The following is a 19,220-nucleotide window of genomic DNA, read 5'->3' on the forward strand; positions in this document are numbered from 1 at the left end:
GTTCTCTATGCTTTACTCTACCTTTTCTCTATTCTTTTTTTCTACACCCATCATATTATCATTATCATTATTGCACTCCCTTGCATTACCCTCATTATTATCATGTTCCTTAAACCTCTCTCTCACTTTATTCTCTACTGATCTAACTTCTTCAACTCTTCTTTTTCATAAATAATCAAAGGATGGGATGATAAGAAAAGAGTGGCTTCCTCCAACATCATTGCCATGATTAAAGAAATTGAAGAGAAATAGAAGAGAGGACAAAGATGCAAAAGAGTGGCTTCCTCCAACATCATTGCCATGATTAAAGAAATAGAAGAGAGGACAAAGATGCAAAAAGCACTAATGGAGGTGCAACAAAGGGCCCCATAATGCAGAGATGGCCATGGAGCAATTAGAAAATCTCTCTTTGTCTACTAATCCTCCTTTAACCATGTGTATAATATAACTAACCCTTCACTTCCCACAACTAACCCTTCACTTCCCACTGCTCCTCTCAACCCCAACCAAATGAATTTACCCTCTTTTCCTAATCGTCAAGCTTGTCTCTAGTTTTCTTGTGCAACTCTTAATGAGCATTTGGGCATAAGGAACACCCTTGTTGAATTCTTAAGTGCATGGGTTTTTTGGGTTGTTTTTCCCAAATAAAAAAGTGCCCCTTGTCTCCCTCCTCTCTGCGCTTTTCTTCTCCAGCATGCGTCTTCTCTGTCCCTTCCTTTGCCCATAGCGCTCTCACTTAACAATAGCACTATGTCACCTTCCCAAATATCCTCAAGGATCCACAACAAAAATCCATGCAAATTAAGAACTATATTCTCAATTAACTCAACACATAGTTTCCCAACTCCCTTGACGATATATTAACCATGATTGGATGTATCATCATTTTTGTGGCCATGCCTCCTAGATTAAAAATCAAAGATTCACCATTATTATGCAAAGAAGGCATGTGCACGTGTGTGTGCATGCGTGAGTGCAAGCATGTGTGTGTGTGTATACTTTTTCTCTTATATTACATGAATTAAATAAGCCAAGCTTATAAAATATATGTTTTTCTTATAATCTAAATTCAATGTATGTTTGTATGGTTTCTTTTTGTACATGTGAAATGGATCATTTTTCAAACTTCATGCCTTTAAAACAGTAAAAACGAGTGTCAAACTATCCTTCAAAACTTTCTCAAAGGATTAGTTTGAAACAATTACCTAAGATAGCAATTTAAGTTTTTATTCCAATTCTTCAATATGAAGTATCTATACAATTGGCATTGACTAACATTATGCATCATTATGAAGTATCTATACAATTGGTAACGAATAACATTATGCATCGTCTCAAACAATTTCTACTAAAAAACAATAGAAAACAATGGGTAGAACCCAAAGAGCCACCACAATATCAAATACAAAATGATTGATCTACTTTGAATTGAGGAAAGAGCAACTAGTGGGCAAGCTAAGTTGCTTTGTTGTTGTGTTGGGTGGCTTTGCTCACCGAGTCATGATTCTTGAAGCCAACTTCCTCCATCAATGTAACTAAGCTCTAGGAAAGGTTGAGCCTCTGCATCACTTAATTGGTGAGACCAAGGAACCCTTCCTAAAGGGTCTGCACCAGGGCCATAACACTTGTATTCACCATAATAGACAGTGCTACAAAAAACAATGTAAATAGCATCAAGTAAGTAAAAACAATGTAAATAGCATCAAGTAAGTAAAAACAATGTAAATAGCAGCAAGTTAGTAAAAACTTCTAGTCGTGTTTGTATTGGCAAGCTAGTAGGTGCATTTTCAAAATAAATCCCTTTGATATAGACTATTGAAAATGCAGAGGAATAAGACATAGTCAATCTAATGGCATGTTGCAACTACTATGCTAGAGAGAGTGACACGACGTGGCAGGGGAGAAAAACCTGTGCTTAATTGAATAGATTGAGAGCAGATATTGGTCTACATTTCTGCTTTGGCGTTGTGATTAATGAGACATTAGGACCAGGTATTGGTCCACATTTCTACTTTGGCGTTGTAAGACACATTAGGACCAGGTATTGGTCCACATTTCTACTTTGGCGTTGTGATTGGTCCACATTTCTACTTTGGAGTTGTGATTAAAGAGACTAGGTATTGGTCCACACAACTAGAGTGTGTTTGATCTTTAGAGATCACTTAATCAGGGAAATTAGAGTGGGTTTGATATGGGCATTTATGGAGTGGGGAGATCGGTAAAGCACTTAACCGTGTGCATTAATTAAGAAAAGGGCTTGTGTTGGGCAATGGATTAGCATAATATACTTAAAAGTAGAGATTAAGAGCACTAATTCAGCAGCAGAAGGCTAATTAAGGCATATAGGTAAAGCACTTAACCGTGTGCATTAATTAAGAAAAGGGCTTGTGTTGGGCAATGGATTAGCATAATATACTTAAAAGTAGAGATTAAGAGCACTAATTCAGCAGAAGGCTAATTAAGGCTAATTTATGGAGAGAGAGGGGAGGGGGGAGGGGTACCTCTGTCTGGAAGGGTTGTCAAAGTCAGACCAGCCTTGAGGAGCGATGATGGAGCTCATGAATGTGTACATGAAGATGACACGTGAGTATGCCCCCCATGCCCGCCCTAAGTACACCTCGCCGGAGCCGCTCACACTGCATCCCACAAACACGAAGCCGCCTCCGTCGCCAGGATCCTCCCTGTTCTGGGCTGTGATGGAGCCTGACAGGTAGCCAGGCTGTGCCTTCACGAACAATTCGCAGCTCTGGGGCCAACCACCGCCCACCCACCACCACCACCACCCACCGCCGCCGCCGCCGCCGCCCAAAGAAAAACAAAAAAACAAACGTTACTTGATGCAGTGCTTTCAAAAAAAAAACACACACTCTTTTTCAACCAATTAAAATAAGACTTTTTTTACATACCGTTTTTATATCTAAAATATATGAAATCTTTTTTTTTTCGGAAACCCCACCCGCTCACACACACACCACGGATGTCAGGGTTTGAACCCACGTCCCACCCACCCACTCACACACACCATGTATGTCAAGGGTTTGAAACCCCACCCACTCACACACACACCACGGATGTCGGGGTTTGAACCCACGTCCCACCCACCCACTCACACACCACTGATGTCAGGGTTTGAACCCACGTCCCAACCACCCACTCACACACACCATGTATGTCAAGGTTTGAACCCACATCCCTATCAGGGTTTGAACCCACGTCCCGCCCACTCACACACACCATAGATGTCAGGGCTTGAATCTAGGTCCATTCGTTTGGGTAGATTAGAATGGCCAGAGCCAGACCACTCGGGCTAGAGTCCAAGCCCCCTCACATGAAAATTGATTCCTTAAAATAAGGGCATTACTCTAGAATGCCCTTTTTTTCAAGCACCCACTTGAAGGACCGAAACATGGTAGAGCATTGACTATGTGTGTATGCCCAAGCTTACAGATGGTGTGCAGACTCCTTTTTGGATCTCAGAAGAGCTAGGTGGCCATACCCAGTGCTCGAAAAAAATGACAACTTAGTGTATTTTTACCGGATAGAATTATGGCAGGTGGGCTGGAGGCCCTGGAAATGGACGACTTCTCGTTATTGGCGGCGACAGTCAGTAACCAACCAAGAGATCATCATCGACAGGTTTTACTCCCGTTGAACAGAAATTGACCAAAAAAACGATTTTTCATTGCCCTTCTTTTAAGGATTCATTTATTATGTATTTTAGCTATAAAGCCCAGCATGTAGTGTACACTTTGGGAACTAAAACCGGGTAGATTGAGGAGTTGTCCTTATTTTGATTGGTTGGAAAAAAAAAATGCAAAGCGTTTGATTACAAATTTACATGTAGGTCCATGCTTAAAAGAGGGTGTGGAGACCCCTGTTTGGCCATATTTGTCTAGAATGTAAAGCTTTTGATTACCTTGTAGGTGGACTGACCATGCCCAAAGATGAAATCTATGGAGCCTTCAATGTAGCAGCCCTTAAAGTAATGCCTGCCTTGGTAGTCAAACAGGGTGTCTTGTGCTCCATAGAACCCGCACTCGTAAAACGCCATCATGTCGCCTGCTAGAAGCACTGCAACTGCCTGGCCACCCGAAGTGCCTGGGGATGGGGGTGGAGCTGCATTCTACCCAAAAAAAAAAAAAAACATCCAACACATCTCCATAAGTACATAACCTATGACTAATAATTAACCCACTTCAAAAGAAACCCCATAGATCAACACTGTCAAGATCTGCACATCAACAAATACCCAATCCAAGCCCAATTTACCTTAATCTTTAAGCACTAAGGAGCCCATTAGCATGAATAGATTGTGCATTAAATCCAAGCCCAATTTACCTTAATCTTTAAACACTAAGGATCAGTAGGCCATGCATCAAATCATAATTATAGTTAGCATGTAATGAAGAGACATACATACCCTGAACCCAATCCCCCTTGCAACAAAGCTGGCTGCATTGGCTGAGAAAGTGGCACTGTCAGCTGTGCCGGAGCTGCTGGCTCTATCACTCCAGCTTATCACAGTAGATGTCCTGCCTGCCCCTTGGAATATGATGTATGGCTTTGTGTATGGGATGGTCACCTTCTCACTGCATTTAACACAAAACATGTGCAGTTCCATAAGAATCCCAAGTTATAGGCTTGATTAGAAGGAAAATTTCTCACATCTAGGCTCAATTATTGGTAATAATGTGATCTTGTTAACCAAAACCAAAATGATTAGCAAGAGGGTTTGCTATTTAGTACCCATTACACTATCAGAGAATGCAATACAGAAACTAACTTGATTAAACATAAATTTTATGAGATTAGAGCCAATCCTTCATGAAGTTGGAGCCAATTCCTAACATAGCAAGAGATACAACCCCATTACAGTAGCAGAATATGTGATGCTATATTACTAAACTTAACATGGTCTGCATGAGATTAGAGTTAATTAAGCTTACATATACAACCCAGCATTGATCTGAATGTAAACCCATTCCATGTTGTTGTCTGGCACAGAGTCTACAGCAGCTTGCACACTTCCGTATTGCCCTCTACCATGCTTGTCCACAATTATGTATCTAGATATGATGGCTGATTGGTTGTAAGTGTACAGCAAGTTTCTACCCTTTTCCTGCATAATTGATGCTAATGTGGAGTTCTGGGGCTCACTGAGCTCATTTAGGTGAGCTAGACGGCCTTTGACACCGCAGCTCGGACATATCATAACCAGGCCAATGCAGCACAGGAGAGCATAGTACTGATGCACCATTGCCATGAATTTTTAAGATTGAATGGAATATGGGATATCTATGTGTGAAATCTGTCCTGATTTTGTTCAAAATGCCACAGTTACTCCCATGGATTAAGCCCTAGCTTGTGTGGTTTTTGGGCTTGATTTGCTCATAGAAGGGGCCAAATCAAGCCACATTGCTGGGGATTAATGAATTAAAGAAACTTAATTACGTGAAAAGGCACAAAATCAGCTTCTAAAATTGACAAAACAGAACTCTATTTGAGCTGAAGTTGGGTGTAAGGAGTGATCAATCCATGCTTAAGTAGGCAAATTGAGCAAGGCTGAAGGGCAAAAAGTGGATGCTTAAGCTTAAATTTGTCTGATTTGTGGAGCTAATTTGCATCAAACAAATCAAGTGGATGCTAATATGTTGATGAGCAGCTATAGTGAAACAAAGGGACATATATATCTTAGCCCTATATAGCCTTTTGCTTGCAATAGGGACCAATTTATGCTTTTTAAAAAATTTTCTCATCACCTTTTGCGCACTTTATGTATGAATTCAGCTGATTCTGATACCTTTCTGTGTTTTACCGCTTAGCCCCTTTTTTTGGAGCAAAATATCATCAAATTATATATAAATATAAATATATGTATGTATGTATGTATGTATGTACATACACACATATACATACATTTTGTCCCTTTAAGTTGATTTCTGGATCCAGTTTTTAAAAGTATTCCTTTAATTGTTTTCTTATCCTATTGCTATATATGTATTATACACATATATATGTATATATATATATATATATATACACACATAATTAATTTCTTGAAAATAGTTCCCCCCTCATCATTTCCTTCAGCTATGGCTTTTTTTGAGCTTTGCGTATTGCATAGTGAACTACGAAATTACTGAATAATTTAATTTCGCAAATTCCAACAGAAAAACACACACGGGGCCATCATTTGGCCATGCGTTTTGCTATCTTCAACAGAATTATAGCGATCTGAAAAATATATAAAATAAAGCTTCCCCCTCTCCATAAAATATCAAATCTTTTTATGCAAATATGCAATATCTCTTTTTTTCGGTAAATAGGTAAATTAAAATAAGAGGTGTCGGTGTTTAGACACGGGCGGGCGGGTGTAGCCGTGAATGGGCGGTGGTATGCTACCCGTGCCCGGCCGCCCGCCAAATCCTCTAAAAATTGGGCCCAAGAATGAAGGTTCCTTGTGTATTAGAATCCCTTCACAATGCTAGCCCTTTTTCTCACACCCTCTCTCAAATCACAAGATTCATAGTCCCTCCCCTGGAAGCATGGCATCATAGATACATGTGGAACCCCACAAGTCTCCCTTCTCAAGCCATCTTTAACACCCTCCTCAACTGTGCAGCAATCAATTTTTACAGACTCGCTCGAATCCATCTTAGCCAATTACACAAGATCCATAGAAGTAGTGCTATGTGTTCTAAGTGTACGAATACGTTTATTACCTTGATTTTTTTGCAATAATACTTGGGTTCATCTTTTGGGTGTCTTTCAACAAGAAGTGAGAGAAAATAACTTCAACTCAAGCATTTGACAATTCACACACAATTGAGCTACATCTTACCCTCCTTAGCATCTACCTTGGAACCCTACAACTCCACCCCACCTTGGAATTCCTTCACCTCCAACTCCCACCTTCATGTGTCCAACCTTTCTATGTCTTCGCGTCTTATCTTGTTTACCCACTCGCATACGATGTACTCTTTCTAATCAAGGGTACATATCTTCATTGTACATAAGTTAGGCTTTATTTTTTTAATTACTCACTTCTTTGAGACATAGAAAATGTTTTTCATTCATGGTTTATTTTGAGATATTCTCTTTCATGACATGATGTAGCCTGCTCAACTATGAAGAGAGGGGTGAAATTTCAAACTTATGAAATTGTGTAACAAAGCATAGGTCAAGGTAGCTATTTTGTAAAAACTTAAATGTAGATTTGATTTGATAAAAGTTGCGTGAGGTGGCTTATTTAAATCATGTGCACATTTTAGTTAAATCCGTTAACTATTTTATTAAAGTTAACTTTTGGCCATCACAAAATATTTTACAAGGCTTATCTCCTCTAGCAAAGTGGTTCATCTATGTTTTCAATTGCATGTATTGTTAGCCTTGTTTTCTTTACCATCTACATGTGGCTAATATGGGGAATTCAATAGGAGTAACCTATGTTATAACATATATTTTGTGGAGTGAACTTCTGTTAAAGCATATATTTACCATGGATGGTTTATACATACATATTGAACATATATTTATTGTGGATGGTTATAGATGAGCAGGCATATGAGTATCATAGCAAGATGTTCATAATAATTTTCTCATATGTTTAACAAGGTACTAGGTAAACAAAGTTCCACGTGCCTCTTAAAAATGGAGGTCCTCTCACACCTAAATGATTTGTAGGAAGTCCTAGGGTTTAAATTCTTGTTTCTTTCCATTGGTGGCACATTGTCGAATTATCTAAAGTTGAGATGATGTTGAACTACCACACCAACCCCCAACCCCACCCCCCTCGCGAGCCCCCCCCCCCACGCTCTCTTTCTCTCTCTCTCAAAATACACAAACACACACACACACACACGTGTGTGTGTGTGTGTGTGCGCGCGCGTGCGTGTACATGCGTGCATGCATTTTCAAACACTTCCCTTGCTCTGTGTGTGTGTGTGTGTGTATTTGTGTGTGTGCGTGCGTGCGTGTACATGCGTGCATGCATTTTCAAATGCGTCCCTTGCTTGTTTTCTCACATGCTTACTTTTAAAACTTGCATGCCTATAATTGAAAATTCCAAGACATTGCAAGTCTCCTTTTCACTTATTGTTAAAGGTAAATGTTTGCCAAAGACCTATAGATGTTCTACCTATGCACTCAAACAACACATTGAGTCTTAAATGGAATTCTCTTTTAAAGAGGAAAAGATGCATCACTTCAAGTTCATTCAAGCATGCCTTTCGATCCGTTAGAATTTGTTGCATAATTTGTTTTTATTATGTGTCTTTTCTTATCTTACAATAAAGTATACTTTAGCCTAGAAACTAATTTAATGAAAGTGTTATAGCCCCCGTGAGTTATGAGTATGCTAAAAAATAATGTGGGATGAATGAGATCTTATAGAGGTAAGAACACATGCAATCACAAACATGCAAATGCTCACTCAAGATCTCTCTCTCTCTCTCTCTCTCTCTCACACACACACACACACACACACACACACACACACACACACACACACACACACACACACACACACATAAATGTGCTCTTTAGAATCATATACATGAGTAATTGAAAGAGTCTTCTTAGATACCAACATGGAGGGTATTCAAATAAGCATACATAAGAGCATTATAATTGAATTCTTGTAATGTCTATCTCATCAATAAGGTACTAAGCTAACAATTTAAAACTCCCCTTGGAAAATGAGGACCCCTAAACCCAATTTTAGGACATACTAGATTTTTACTCTTGATGATGATAGCCCATCATTGTAGAATTATCTATTATTTCCCTTTGGGATGTTTTTAACCCCCCCTCTCTATATGTGTACATACATGTGTGTGTTAGTGTTCAATATCACATGTTAACTCATTGAATTTGCATGTGCATACAGATACATGAGTTCTTGCATGCCTATAGATTAAAGTTTCAAAGACATTCTTGCCTATAGATTGGAAATTCAAAGACATTGCAAATCTTATTTTCACTTATTGTTAAAGGTGAATGTAATCTAAAAGACCCATAGGTGCTTTGTCTACACACTTAAAGAATGCATTGAGTCTTGATCAATCATTTCTTTTTAGGTACAAAGTAAAGATGTATCACTTTCAAAGTTCATTCAAGAATACCTTTCAATTCGTTAGAGCTTTTTGCATTGAAATTATTTATATATATCTTCTTTTGTCTCATCTTGCAGTACGCTATGCCTCAAAACTTGAGACTAATTACAATGAGTGTGAGATAGCCATGAATTGTGAGCATGCTAAAGAATAGTATCTTGCAAAAGACAATGTGAGAGCTAAAGAATAGTATCTTGCAAAAGACTATGTAAGTGCTAAATGAGGTATTTAATCAAGAAAGAACTTGTAGATTCATATATATATGCTCACCCCATGATTAGCTTGGATCACACACACACACACACACACACACACACACACACACACACACACACACACATTTTTCTGAGAATAATAGTAGCATATTAGTACTTTCTTTAATAAACGGGATGCCAATTTAGAGGGTATCATGTTATGATATTGAAAAGTCACATCTTTAAGCCTGTTATGATATATTTTGGGTGCGTGGAGAGCTCTTTTTTATGCTTAAGCTTTCTTGTTTTATGTACAAACTTAGATTGTTTTCTTAGTGTGAACGCTTGAGAGTTCAATCTATGTGTTTAGAGCATATGAATTTTTAATGTGATAGCCTTTAATGAGTTTAAGAGCCAAGTGTACTTCAATAGAGAAGGCATTGGAGTGAAATCTAGAGAGCTTGTAATAACCCTCCTTCCTTCTAACCTCTCTCCTTAAGTCTTCCATACTTTGATGGGGATAACCAATGCCTCCCCACTCTCCTCCAAAACCCTCCAGCATGCTAACTTACAAAATTATCTACTCACTTATATAAGCCCCAATAACTATGAGTTTATAGAATTATTAACTAGTTCTCAAATATATCTTAAGAGTATTCCACTTAGTGGAGCATTAGTCATCATGTATGTGAGCATACAATAACTAAAAAATATACATTCAAAACCAATATGACTCTCAATCCCTTCCATTCTATGTCTATAATGTTTGACTACTGATCATCATCTGGGTCCTTCTATTATTCAACAAACCCCCTCTTATTAGTGTTTAAACAATGAAAACATGTGCTCACATATAGCCTGGTTGTCTTGCTCTTTTGATGTACTTTAGGCGATCCTGTTAGAGGGACTAGTCTCGACACCACAGTACACTAGGAAAGAATTGGATGAGGCAGTGAAGAGTCAATAAAAAATACAAGCTATTCAGGAGTTATTACATTAGAGTCCATGAACCAAAGGGTAAGTAGAACAATATGTTGAGGGAGTGTCTTGTAAGCTAGCAATTTGGAGGGGATGTTGGGGGTCAACAAGCAGAACAAGATAGAAGTTTGCTGAGTAGAACGAAACCAGCAATGCTTGCACGCCCTATACGTAGGATCTCCACTTAGGGACAGTATCGTCCGAATCTTTCAAGCAAGGCTTTTAAGAATTCAATGCATCCAGGCCAAAGAACCATATATCTTTTGTTGTGACACATTATGGAGGGGTGTATCTATGACTTAAACCAACAATGTGTCAATAGTAAGCCATTTAGGTCCAATATTACAGACATTCTTATCGTATCAAAATGTAATGGAATTGGAGGTGGATCTTGACTGTCTTCAAAATTGCTATCTCCAAAGATTTTTCTTCATCTATACTTATAGTGGGAGTACTCTCCAAATTATATACATCATGTACACCCCTTGCTACTACATCATCTCCTATACTTGTAGCTCCCATTCCATCTCTGTTTATTGTATCAATAGCATTCCTCGCGTCCTCCATTTCTGTAAAGTCAAATATTAAAAACAGTTAGTTAAATACACTTATAGAAATACTCACCAAATTTATGTTATCATGACTATCTACACTAAATTTTGGTTTAATGGAAGTATAGAACCACTTCATTCTCTCCCCCTTGACTTTCATCGGTTTGGTCCACTATCATAGGAGAGATTGGCAGGGTGTTGTTCTCTCATCCTTAACTTGGTTTTAAGAGAGATTGTCATTCTCCACTTTTCCCCACTAGAATGGAAGGGTTTAGGATCCTCTATCGTTGTGGAGAGAATGAAAGTGGTGCCATTCTCCACTCCTCTTGAGAAATTTGATTTTAGGGGTTAATGATGGATTTGGTAACATTATCATCTCATTAAGGGAGATGATAGCCCCATTACTTAGGGGAAAATGACATTGTGTCATTCTCTCCTTGAAAATTTTAGTTTGAGATGATAAAATTAAAGGGAGAATGGAAGTGTTTCCATTCTCCCCTCCTCCCTCCAAAAATAAAAAATTGATGGAAAAATTGCACCATTGTTATTCTCCCTCTTGTATAAAATGGAAGAAGAATGGCAATGGTGCCATCCTCAAGTTTAATCATTAAACTTTTCAAGGAAGAATCACAGTTCCACCATTCTCCCTAATTTGATTACAATGAAAGCATGGCTCCATGCTTTCATTGTAGATCCGCCATTCTCCCTAATCTGATTACAATAAAAGCATGGAGCATGGGCTCTATTTGGTTTGGTGCATTATCATTTTGGGGAGAATGATAGTGGTGCCATTTTATCCCCAATCACAATGTCATCTTAGCTAGACTTTTCCAAACTCACTCCTCATTAAAGGACCCATTCTCCATTGAATATTTGGTTTGAGATGAGAAAGGACTTGTGGTGCCATTTTCCTTCCTATTAGATTTGGTTTGGATTGGTGCATTATCATTGGGGAGAATGGCAGTGGTTCTATTCTCCCCTGAACCAAAATGCCAAACCACTACCATCCCCTTCTTGGAAAATTAATTGTAGTATATGGTAATGTAAGAGGAAACAGTGGTACTAATACAATAGGGAGGGATGATACATTATCACATTCATATAGATTTTCCGGTCGTTGGTAAAATAATCATCTCCATTGGTAAAATAATCATGTCTTTCGCAACACACAAATAAAAAGAACACAAAGTAGAAACAAAATAGATATTTCTTGCAATATTACTTGCATATCTTAACTTCAAAATGACATTTATGAATGGAGTCTTGTTATTACTCCACTATCTCAAATTAAGCATAACAAAGACTCACATGTATTCAATGATAACATTAAAAGATATGACAGGATTTATACAAATATACGAATGTGCAAGAGTGAAAGTTGTATTATAAAAAAAACATGATCCAATACTTCTAAATTACAACTTGAAGGATAAGCAATGAACTATTCGTCGTGAGGACCTTCAATGTCTGAATGCTTGTGAATTGTGGAACTTTAGCGAGATGCTCTTTGGTTAAAGGCTCCAAGGGGTATCTTGGTGGATATTCTTGGTCAAAATCTTCATTTGCCTCTTCTGCCACACAACTCTAGGTGAATCAACCTTCTTGATGCCAACCCACTCCTTAAGATCTGGATCTTCTGATACAAAATTCACATAATTTTTCTGCATCTCCTTGGCTTGAAGATTATTGGTCAATAAAGAAGCCATTTTTTTGTGGTTTACTAAAGACCTCAGTGAAACCCACCCACCACCACTGAAGATATCAACAACATGCTGATCTTCTCTACATACGTTGTTGATGCAATCACCTATGACATTATCTTTTAGATGACCTTGTGCATCCTCCATATCTTCAGTATCATATTGAACTCCTATTAAATTGTATGGCTGGGTGGCTTCTAGCACGTACTCGTATCCAGCAAAGCTTTCTTCTTGGCTACAGAAGGTAAACACAATGAATGTCTCTGTCTTTCCCATGAAGGGGGCCTTGTCTCGATGATTGATTATTTCCATAAATCTTCTGGACCATCTTGCATGTTTACTTACATCATCTTCCAGACTTATCAACTTCCACAAATTGATAAAAGACAATACAATGATTTGTTTTGGGGCTAATGTAGCCTCCATCAAGCCCTTAATCAACATTCCAAACCTATCATCCTGATCTCATTCCACATCATTGGATGGACTCATGGAGGTGTCAAGCACACACAACCCAATTAGAGAAACCTCTCCATGGAAGTGACATGCAAGAAACACTTGACTCTCCATCTCCATATTTACCATACAAACCTTGGAAAACAAGATTCGGAGGCAGAGATACCTTCTCTTCAATTAATGATCCATTCCACATATTTCACAATTGCAAGAGGGAACTTGGGGGTTGTCTTTCCTACTTGTATTTTGGCCTTCAACCAAGGTTGACAGCATGCACCCAAGCACTCGTATTGTTCCTTGCCAATTTGATAATATTCTGCAAGCTCACACCATTGATTGGACACCTTCGATAAGCATTTTGTGTTGAAGACCTTTATTAATTCTTCTTGTAAGAAATTATCTTACTTCATCATCATTGCCCTGTCTTTAATGTCAAAAACATTCCTATCTTGTCTGGACTTGAATAATACGATGGTTCCTTTCTCAATTTCATCTTGGATGCACTTGACATTCTCTTCACTCAAGCCCAATAGGCACCTCATATTAGTTATGGTTGGCAACCGCCCACCAAGTTTCCTCTCCTTTATTGCCTTCAAAATGTTGATCCACCTCTCATATATGTCGAGAGGATACATGACCATGTGTGTATCCTTGGTCGCAAAGTCATTAATCATGGATACACTAGCCACCCCACTGATATAAAATTCTGTAAAAAACAAAAGATATATAAGATACGTTCAATCTTAATACCCTAAAAAAGTTAGAAGAATAATGACACCATTGCCATTCTCCCTTAGTAAGAATCCCAATGTTACAAAAAGAGAATGACACCAGTATCATTCTTCCCTTATAATGGTTTGGGGGAATAATGGTAGTGGTGCCACTCTTCCATATTATATTTCTTGGAAGGTAGAATGGTAGTGGTGTCATTCTCTCCTCAAACCATTCTTACCAAGAAGGAATGGCACCACTGCCACTCTCCCCTCATACCATTCTTACCAAGGGAGAATGACATTCTTACTAAGAGAGAATGGCAGTGGTGCCATTCTCCCATCCAAACAATGTAGGCAAGGGGATCGGTAGTGATGCCATTATCTCCTCAAACCATTACTAACCCAGGGAGAATGACAGTGGTTCCATTCTCTCCTCATACCATTCTTACCAAGGGAGAATGGCATTTTCACTAAGGGAGAATGGAAATGGTGCCATTCTCCCATCCAAACAATGTAGTCATAGGGAATGATAGTGCTTTCATTCTCCTTTAGCAATGGCACCACTGACATTCCCCTTGCCTACATTGTTTGGATGGAAGAATGGCACCGCTACCATTATCCCTTAGTGGAGAATGGCATTCTCCCTTGGTAGGAATGGTATGAGGGGAGAATGGCACCACTGCCATTCTCCCTTCCTAAGAATCCCATTCTCCCTTGGTAAGAATGGCATGAGGGGAGAAAGGCACCACTTTCATTCTCCCTTAGTAAGAATGGTTTGAGGGGAGAATGGCATCACTACCATTCCCCTTGCCTACGTTGTTTGGATGGGAGAATGGTACCACTACCATTCTCTTAGTTAAAATGGAATTCTCCCTTGGTTAGAATGGTATGAGGGGAGAATGGCATCACCGCCATTCTCCCTTGGTAAGAATGGTTTGAGGAGAGAATGGCACCAATGTCATTCTCCCTTCTTATTATTTACGAGAGAATGACAATGGTGACATTCTCCCCTCATGCCCTTCTTATTATTTACGGGAGAATGATAATGGTGCCACATTCTCCCCTCATGCCATTCTTACCAAGTGAGAATGGCATTCTTACTAAGAGAGAATATGGTGCCATTCTCCTAACCAACCAATGTAGGCAAGGGGAATGGCAGCGGTGCCATTCTCCTTTAGCAAGGAGAGGAGATCACTTTATAAAAAAGAAAAGATATCAAAATATTGATATAGAAAGGTTTTTACTTACATCCCAATTTAGTCGATCTTTGTGACCTTTTACTAAGCCTTGTGGTGGCTTTGGTGGCCCTCCAAATGCCATCCACTGTGTGCGAAGATGCTGCGAGATGTCGATATAGTCTTGATTCTTCATGACAGTTGTGATTCTATTTTGGCCATGGCTGATATCTTGCAGCTTGCCTCCAACAGAAGCACCCACAATGTGAGACTTTCTTCTTATATAAAATGCCCTTCTCAGCCCATTGTTTCCCTCCACAATTCTTCAAGAATCCTTTTGCAGCATTATATATAGAATGTTGCTCAACAAGAATCCAATATTTTTATTCCTTTAGTTTTTCCTTCTTCACCTCATGCTTAAGCATAAGAGTTTTTGATCCCTTTTCATCATGGAAAGGCATGAAGTATGCACAGGTGTCTAGTGTTTTTGACATCATTTCAAAGCTTTGGACAAGTTCATTTACGTAACTTGTTGTCAAAGTCTTGTGTACATATTGACTAGGATCTTGGAAATAATTAAATATAGGAATCATCACCTCGTAATCGAGGCCAAATGGAAAGTATTGACCATACTCCATTAATCTTGTCATGCCTGCATCCTCCTTCTCGATTGCTTTAAAATCCACTTCATGTGATGTCGGTTGATACACAACCATGGCATGCGAAGATCCCGATTCTTCCACCCTTGTATCTTTTTTCTCTTTTCTTGCCCCTCCTTCTTGTGTTGAATCTCCACCTGTCCTTGACTTCTGACCTTCCTCATCACCTGCCTTCATACCTTTGTCACCACTAGCATCCCCACTTGTCTCCCCATCCTTCTTGGTCTTCTTTGCTTTAAAATCCAATTCATGTGATGACGGTTGATACACAACCATGGCATGCGAAGATCCCGATTCTTCCACCCTTGTATCTTTTTTCTCTTTTCTTGCCCCTCATTCTTGTGTTGAATCTCCACCTGTCCTTGACTTCTGACCTTCCTCATCACCTGCCTTCATACCTTTGTCACCACTAGCATCCTCATCACCTGCCTTCATACCTTTGTCACCACTAGCATCCTCATTCTTGTGTTGAATCTCCACCTGTTCTTGACTTCTGACCTTCCTCATCACCTGCCTTCATACCTTTGTCACTACTAGCATCCCCACTTGTCTCCCCATCGTTCTTGGTCTTCTTTGGTATTTTCTTTGATTTCTTGCCCTTGACTACATTCTTGAAATTTTTGAGAAGTTGATTAATGTTGTATGTATCAGATGTACACCACCCTCTACTTGTCATGCTATCTTCCTTGGAGGATTTCATCCTCGTATCTTCATAGCACGAAGGGTCTAACTGGTATATTGTTCCTCCTGGTGCATACACATTTATGCAATGTATATCTGATTTTCCTACAACATCACCTTCTTCTAGTTGACTAACTTGCCCCACATCCCTCTACTCACCATGTTGATACACAAATAAGTGAATACGGTGTAGTTTTTGGAGAGCACTATTGTAATTTTCAAGGTACCACCCTTTAGGATCTGAGACACCATCCACATAAGAAACCTCTATGGATTTTCTCTTTACTTTCATCGCCTTTGATATATCTATTCAAAAAATGGAAAAACATAAAAATAATAAGATCATTGTAACACATAAATTAAAAAACATTGAAATATAAATAAGGTTAAATATGAGATCTTTGTATGGAAACAATTCCACAATAATAAGATATTAGACACACATCTCCTAACATATTGAATACACTTTTTCTAGAAGATAAATCCAACTAGTGATGTAACACTAGGGAGCTATTCAAAAGTATACTCTCATAAAAAAATGAACAATATGAAGAGAGAAAAGTAACATTAAGATCTTATACTCAATTGGTAAATGTTCAATACCACTGCCATTCTCTCTTACATTCAAAAGGAAGAATGGGATTGGTGCCATTCTCAAGGCATCCCATCACCTTGAAAGGGAGAATGGCACCACTACCATTCTCCCTTACATTCAAGGAATAATGGCAGTGGTGCCGTTCTTAAGGACTACCCTCACCTTGAAGGAAAGAGGGAATGGCACCACTACCATTCTCAGGGCCTCCCATCACCCTAAAGGGGAGAATGGCGGTGGTGTCATTCTCGAGCCATTCTCCTCCCATCACCTTGAAGGGGCAAATGGCACCACTTCCATTCTCCCTTACATTAAAGGAATAATGGTAGTGGTGCCATTCTCAAGGCCTCCCATCACCTTGAAGAGGGGAAGCGCACCACTGTCATTCTCCCTTGCATTCAAGGAAGAATAGCAGTGATGCCATTCTCAAGGCCTCCCATCACCTTGATTAAAGGGGAGAATGGCACCCCTATCATTCTCAGGGCCTTCCATCACCTAAAAGGGGAGAATGGCACCACTGCCATTCTCTAGGCCTCCCATCCCATCATCTTAAATGGTAGAATGGTACCACTGCCATTCTCCCCTATCATTCAAGGAAGAATGGTAGTGTTGCCATTCTCAAGGCCTCCCATCATCTTGAAGGGAGAATGGCACCACTGCCATTCTCCCTTACATTCAAGGTAGGATGATAGTGGTGCCATTCCCCCTTACATTCAAGGAAGAATGGGAGTGATTCCATTCTCAAAGCCTCCCATAAAATTAATTGAAGGGGAGAATGGCACCAATGCCATTCTCAGGGACTTCCACCTCCTGAAAGGAAGAATGACACCACTGCCATTCTCAAGGCCTCCCATCCCATCATCTTGAAAGGAAGAATGGCACCACTTCTATTCCCCTTTACATTAAAGAAAGAATGGCAGTGGAAACCATTCTCAAGGCCTCCCATCACCTTGAAGGGGAGAATCCATTCTCCCCTTTCATTCAAGGAAGAATGACAGTGGTGCCATTCTCAAGGCCTCCCATCACCTTCAAGGGGGGGAATGGCACCACTACCATTCTCCCTTACATTCAAGGAAGAATGGCAGTGGTGCCATTCTCAAGACCTCCCATCACCTTGAAGGGGAGAATGGCACTACTTTCATTTTCCCCTTCTTTCATTCAAGGAAGAATGGCAGTGGTGCCATTCTCAAGGCCTCCCATCACCTTCAAGGGGGGAATGGCACCACTGCCATTCTCCCTTACATTCAAGGAAGCATGGTAGTGGTGCCATTCTTAAGTCCTCCCATCACCCCATCAGCTTGAAGGGGAGAATGGCATCATTGCGATTCTCCCCTGTCATTCAAGGAAGAATGGCAATGGTGCCATTATTAAGGCCTCCCATCACCTTCATGGGGAGAATGAAACCACTGCCATTCTCCATTACATTTAAGGAAGAATGGCAGTGGTGCCATTTTCAAGGCCTCCCATCACCTTTAAGTGAATAATGGCACCACTGCCATTCTCCCTCTCACATTCAAGGAAGAATGGCACTAGTGCCATTCTTAAGGCCTTCCATCATCTTGATTAAAGGAGGGAATGGCACCACTGCCATATTCTCAGGGCCTCCCATCTGCCAAAAAGGGGAGAATGGTAGTGGTGCCATTCTCAAGGCCTCCCATCCCATCACTTTCAAGGGGAGAATGGCACCACTGTCATTCAGCCTTACATTAAAGGAAGAATGACAATGGTGCCATTATCAAGGTCTTTCATCACCTTGAAGGGGAGAATGGCACCATTGCCATTCCCCCTTACATTCAAGGCAAGATGGGAGTGATGGCAGTGGTGCCATTCCCCCTTACATTCAAGGCAAGATGGCAGTGGTGCCATTCCTCCTTACATTCAAGGAAGAATGGGAGTGATGCCCTTCTCAAAGCCTCCCATCAACTTGATTGAAGGAGAGAATGGCACCACTACAGTTCTCAGGGCCTTCCATAACCTAAAAGGGGAGATTCCATCACTACCATTCTCAAGGCCTCCCATCCTATCATCTTGAGGGGTAGAATGGCACCATTGCCATTCCCCCTTACATTCAAGGAAGAATGACAGTGGCTACTATCATTCTCAAGGCCTCCCATCACCTTGATTGAAGGGGAGAATGGCACCACCGCCATTCTCCCATTTCATTCAAGGAAGAATGGAAGTGGTGCCATTATCAAGGCCTCCCATCACCTTCAAGGGGGGGGGGGGGGGGGGGAATGGCACCACTGCCATTCTCCCTTACATTCAAGGAAGAATGGCGGTGGTGCCATTCTCCCTTACATTCTAGGAAGAATGGCAGTGGTGCCATCCTCAAGTGTTTTGGCCTAGAGAGAGATAATCCAAAATTGAGATATATTTGGATATAAAAATCCTCCTAGTGTCTAAAATGG

General features: G+C 40.0%; 1 protein-coding gene across 1 annotated transcript; it reads right to left on the bottom strand.

The window, feature by feature from the left end:
• Window positions 1–1,211: 1,211 nt before the first annotated feature.
• LOC147612474 (putative pectinesterase 15) lies at window positions 1,212–5,661 on the bottom strand. Its single transcript, XM_086782799.1, has 5 exons — window positions 4,947–5,661; window positions 4,421–4,589; window positions 3,917–4,123; window positions 2,502–2,746; window positions 1,212–1,649 (listed from the first exon to the last, which is right to left on the bottom strand). Exons 1-5 carry the CDS (start codon window positions 5,261–5,263, stop codon window positions 1,499–1,501), a joined length of 1,089 nt encoding a protein of 362 aa, XP_086638925.1. The 5' UTR covers window positions 5,264–5,661; the 3' UTR covers window positions 1,212–1,498.
• Between the last annotated feature and the right edge of the window lie 13,559 nt (window positions 5,662–19,220).

This window comes from Cibotium barometz, chromosome 45, assembly GCF_041138505.1.
Source record: "Cibotium barometz isolate CiBa-2024 chromosome 45, ASM4113850v1, whole genome shotgun sequence".
Classification (NCBI taxonomy): Eukaryota; Viridiplantae; Streptophyta; class Polypodiopsida; order Cyatheales; family Cibotiaceae; genus Cibotium; species Cibotium barometz.

What these genes read in the sequence shown, in the direction of transcription:
- LOC147612474 (XM_086782799.1), bottom strand. Translation starts at nt 5,263, where the DNA reads ATGGCAATGGTGCATCAGTACTATGCTCTCCTGTGCTGCATTGGCCTG. An exon ending in ATCAATGCTGGGTTGTATAT is followed by an intron (nt 4,590 to 4,946) that starts GTAAGCTTAATT and finishes TGTTAAATGCAG; the next exon opens with TGAGAAGGTGACCATCCCAT. An exon ending in GACAACCCTTCCAGACAGAG is followed by an intron (nt 1,650 to 2,501) that starts GTACCCCTCCCC and finishes TGTTTTTTGTAG; the next exon opens with CACTGTCTATTATGGTGAAT.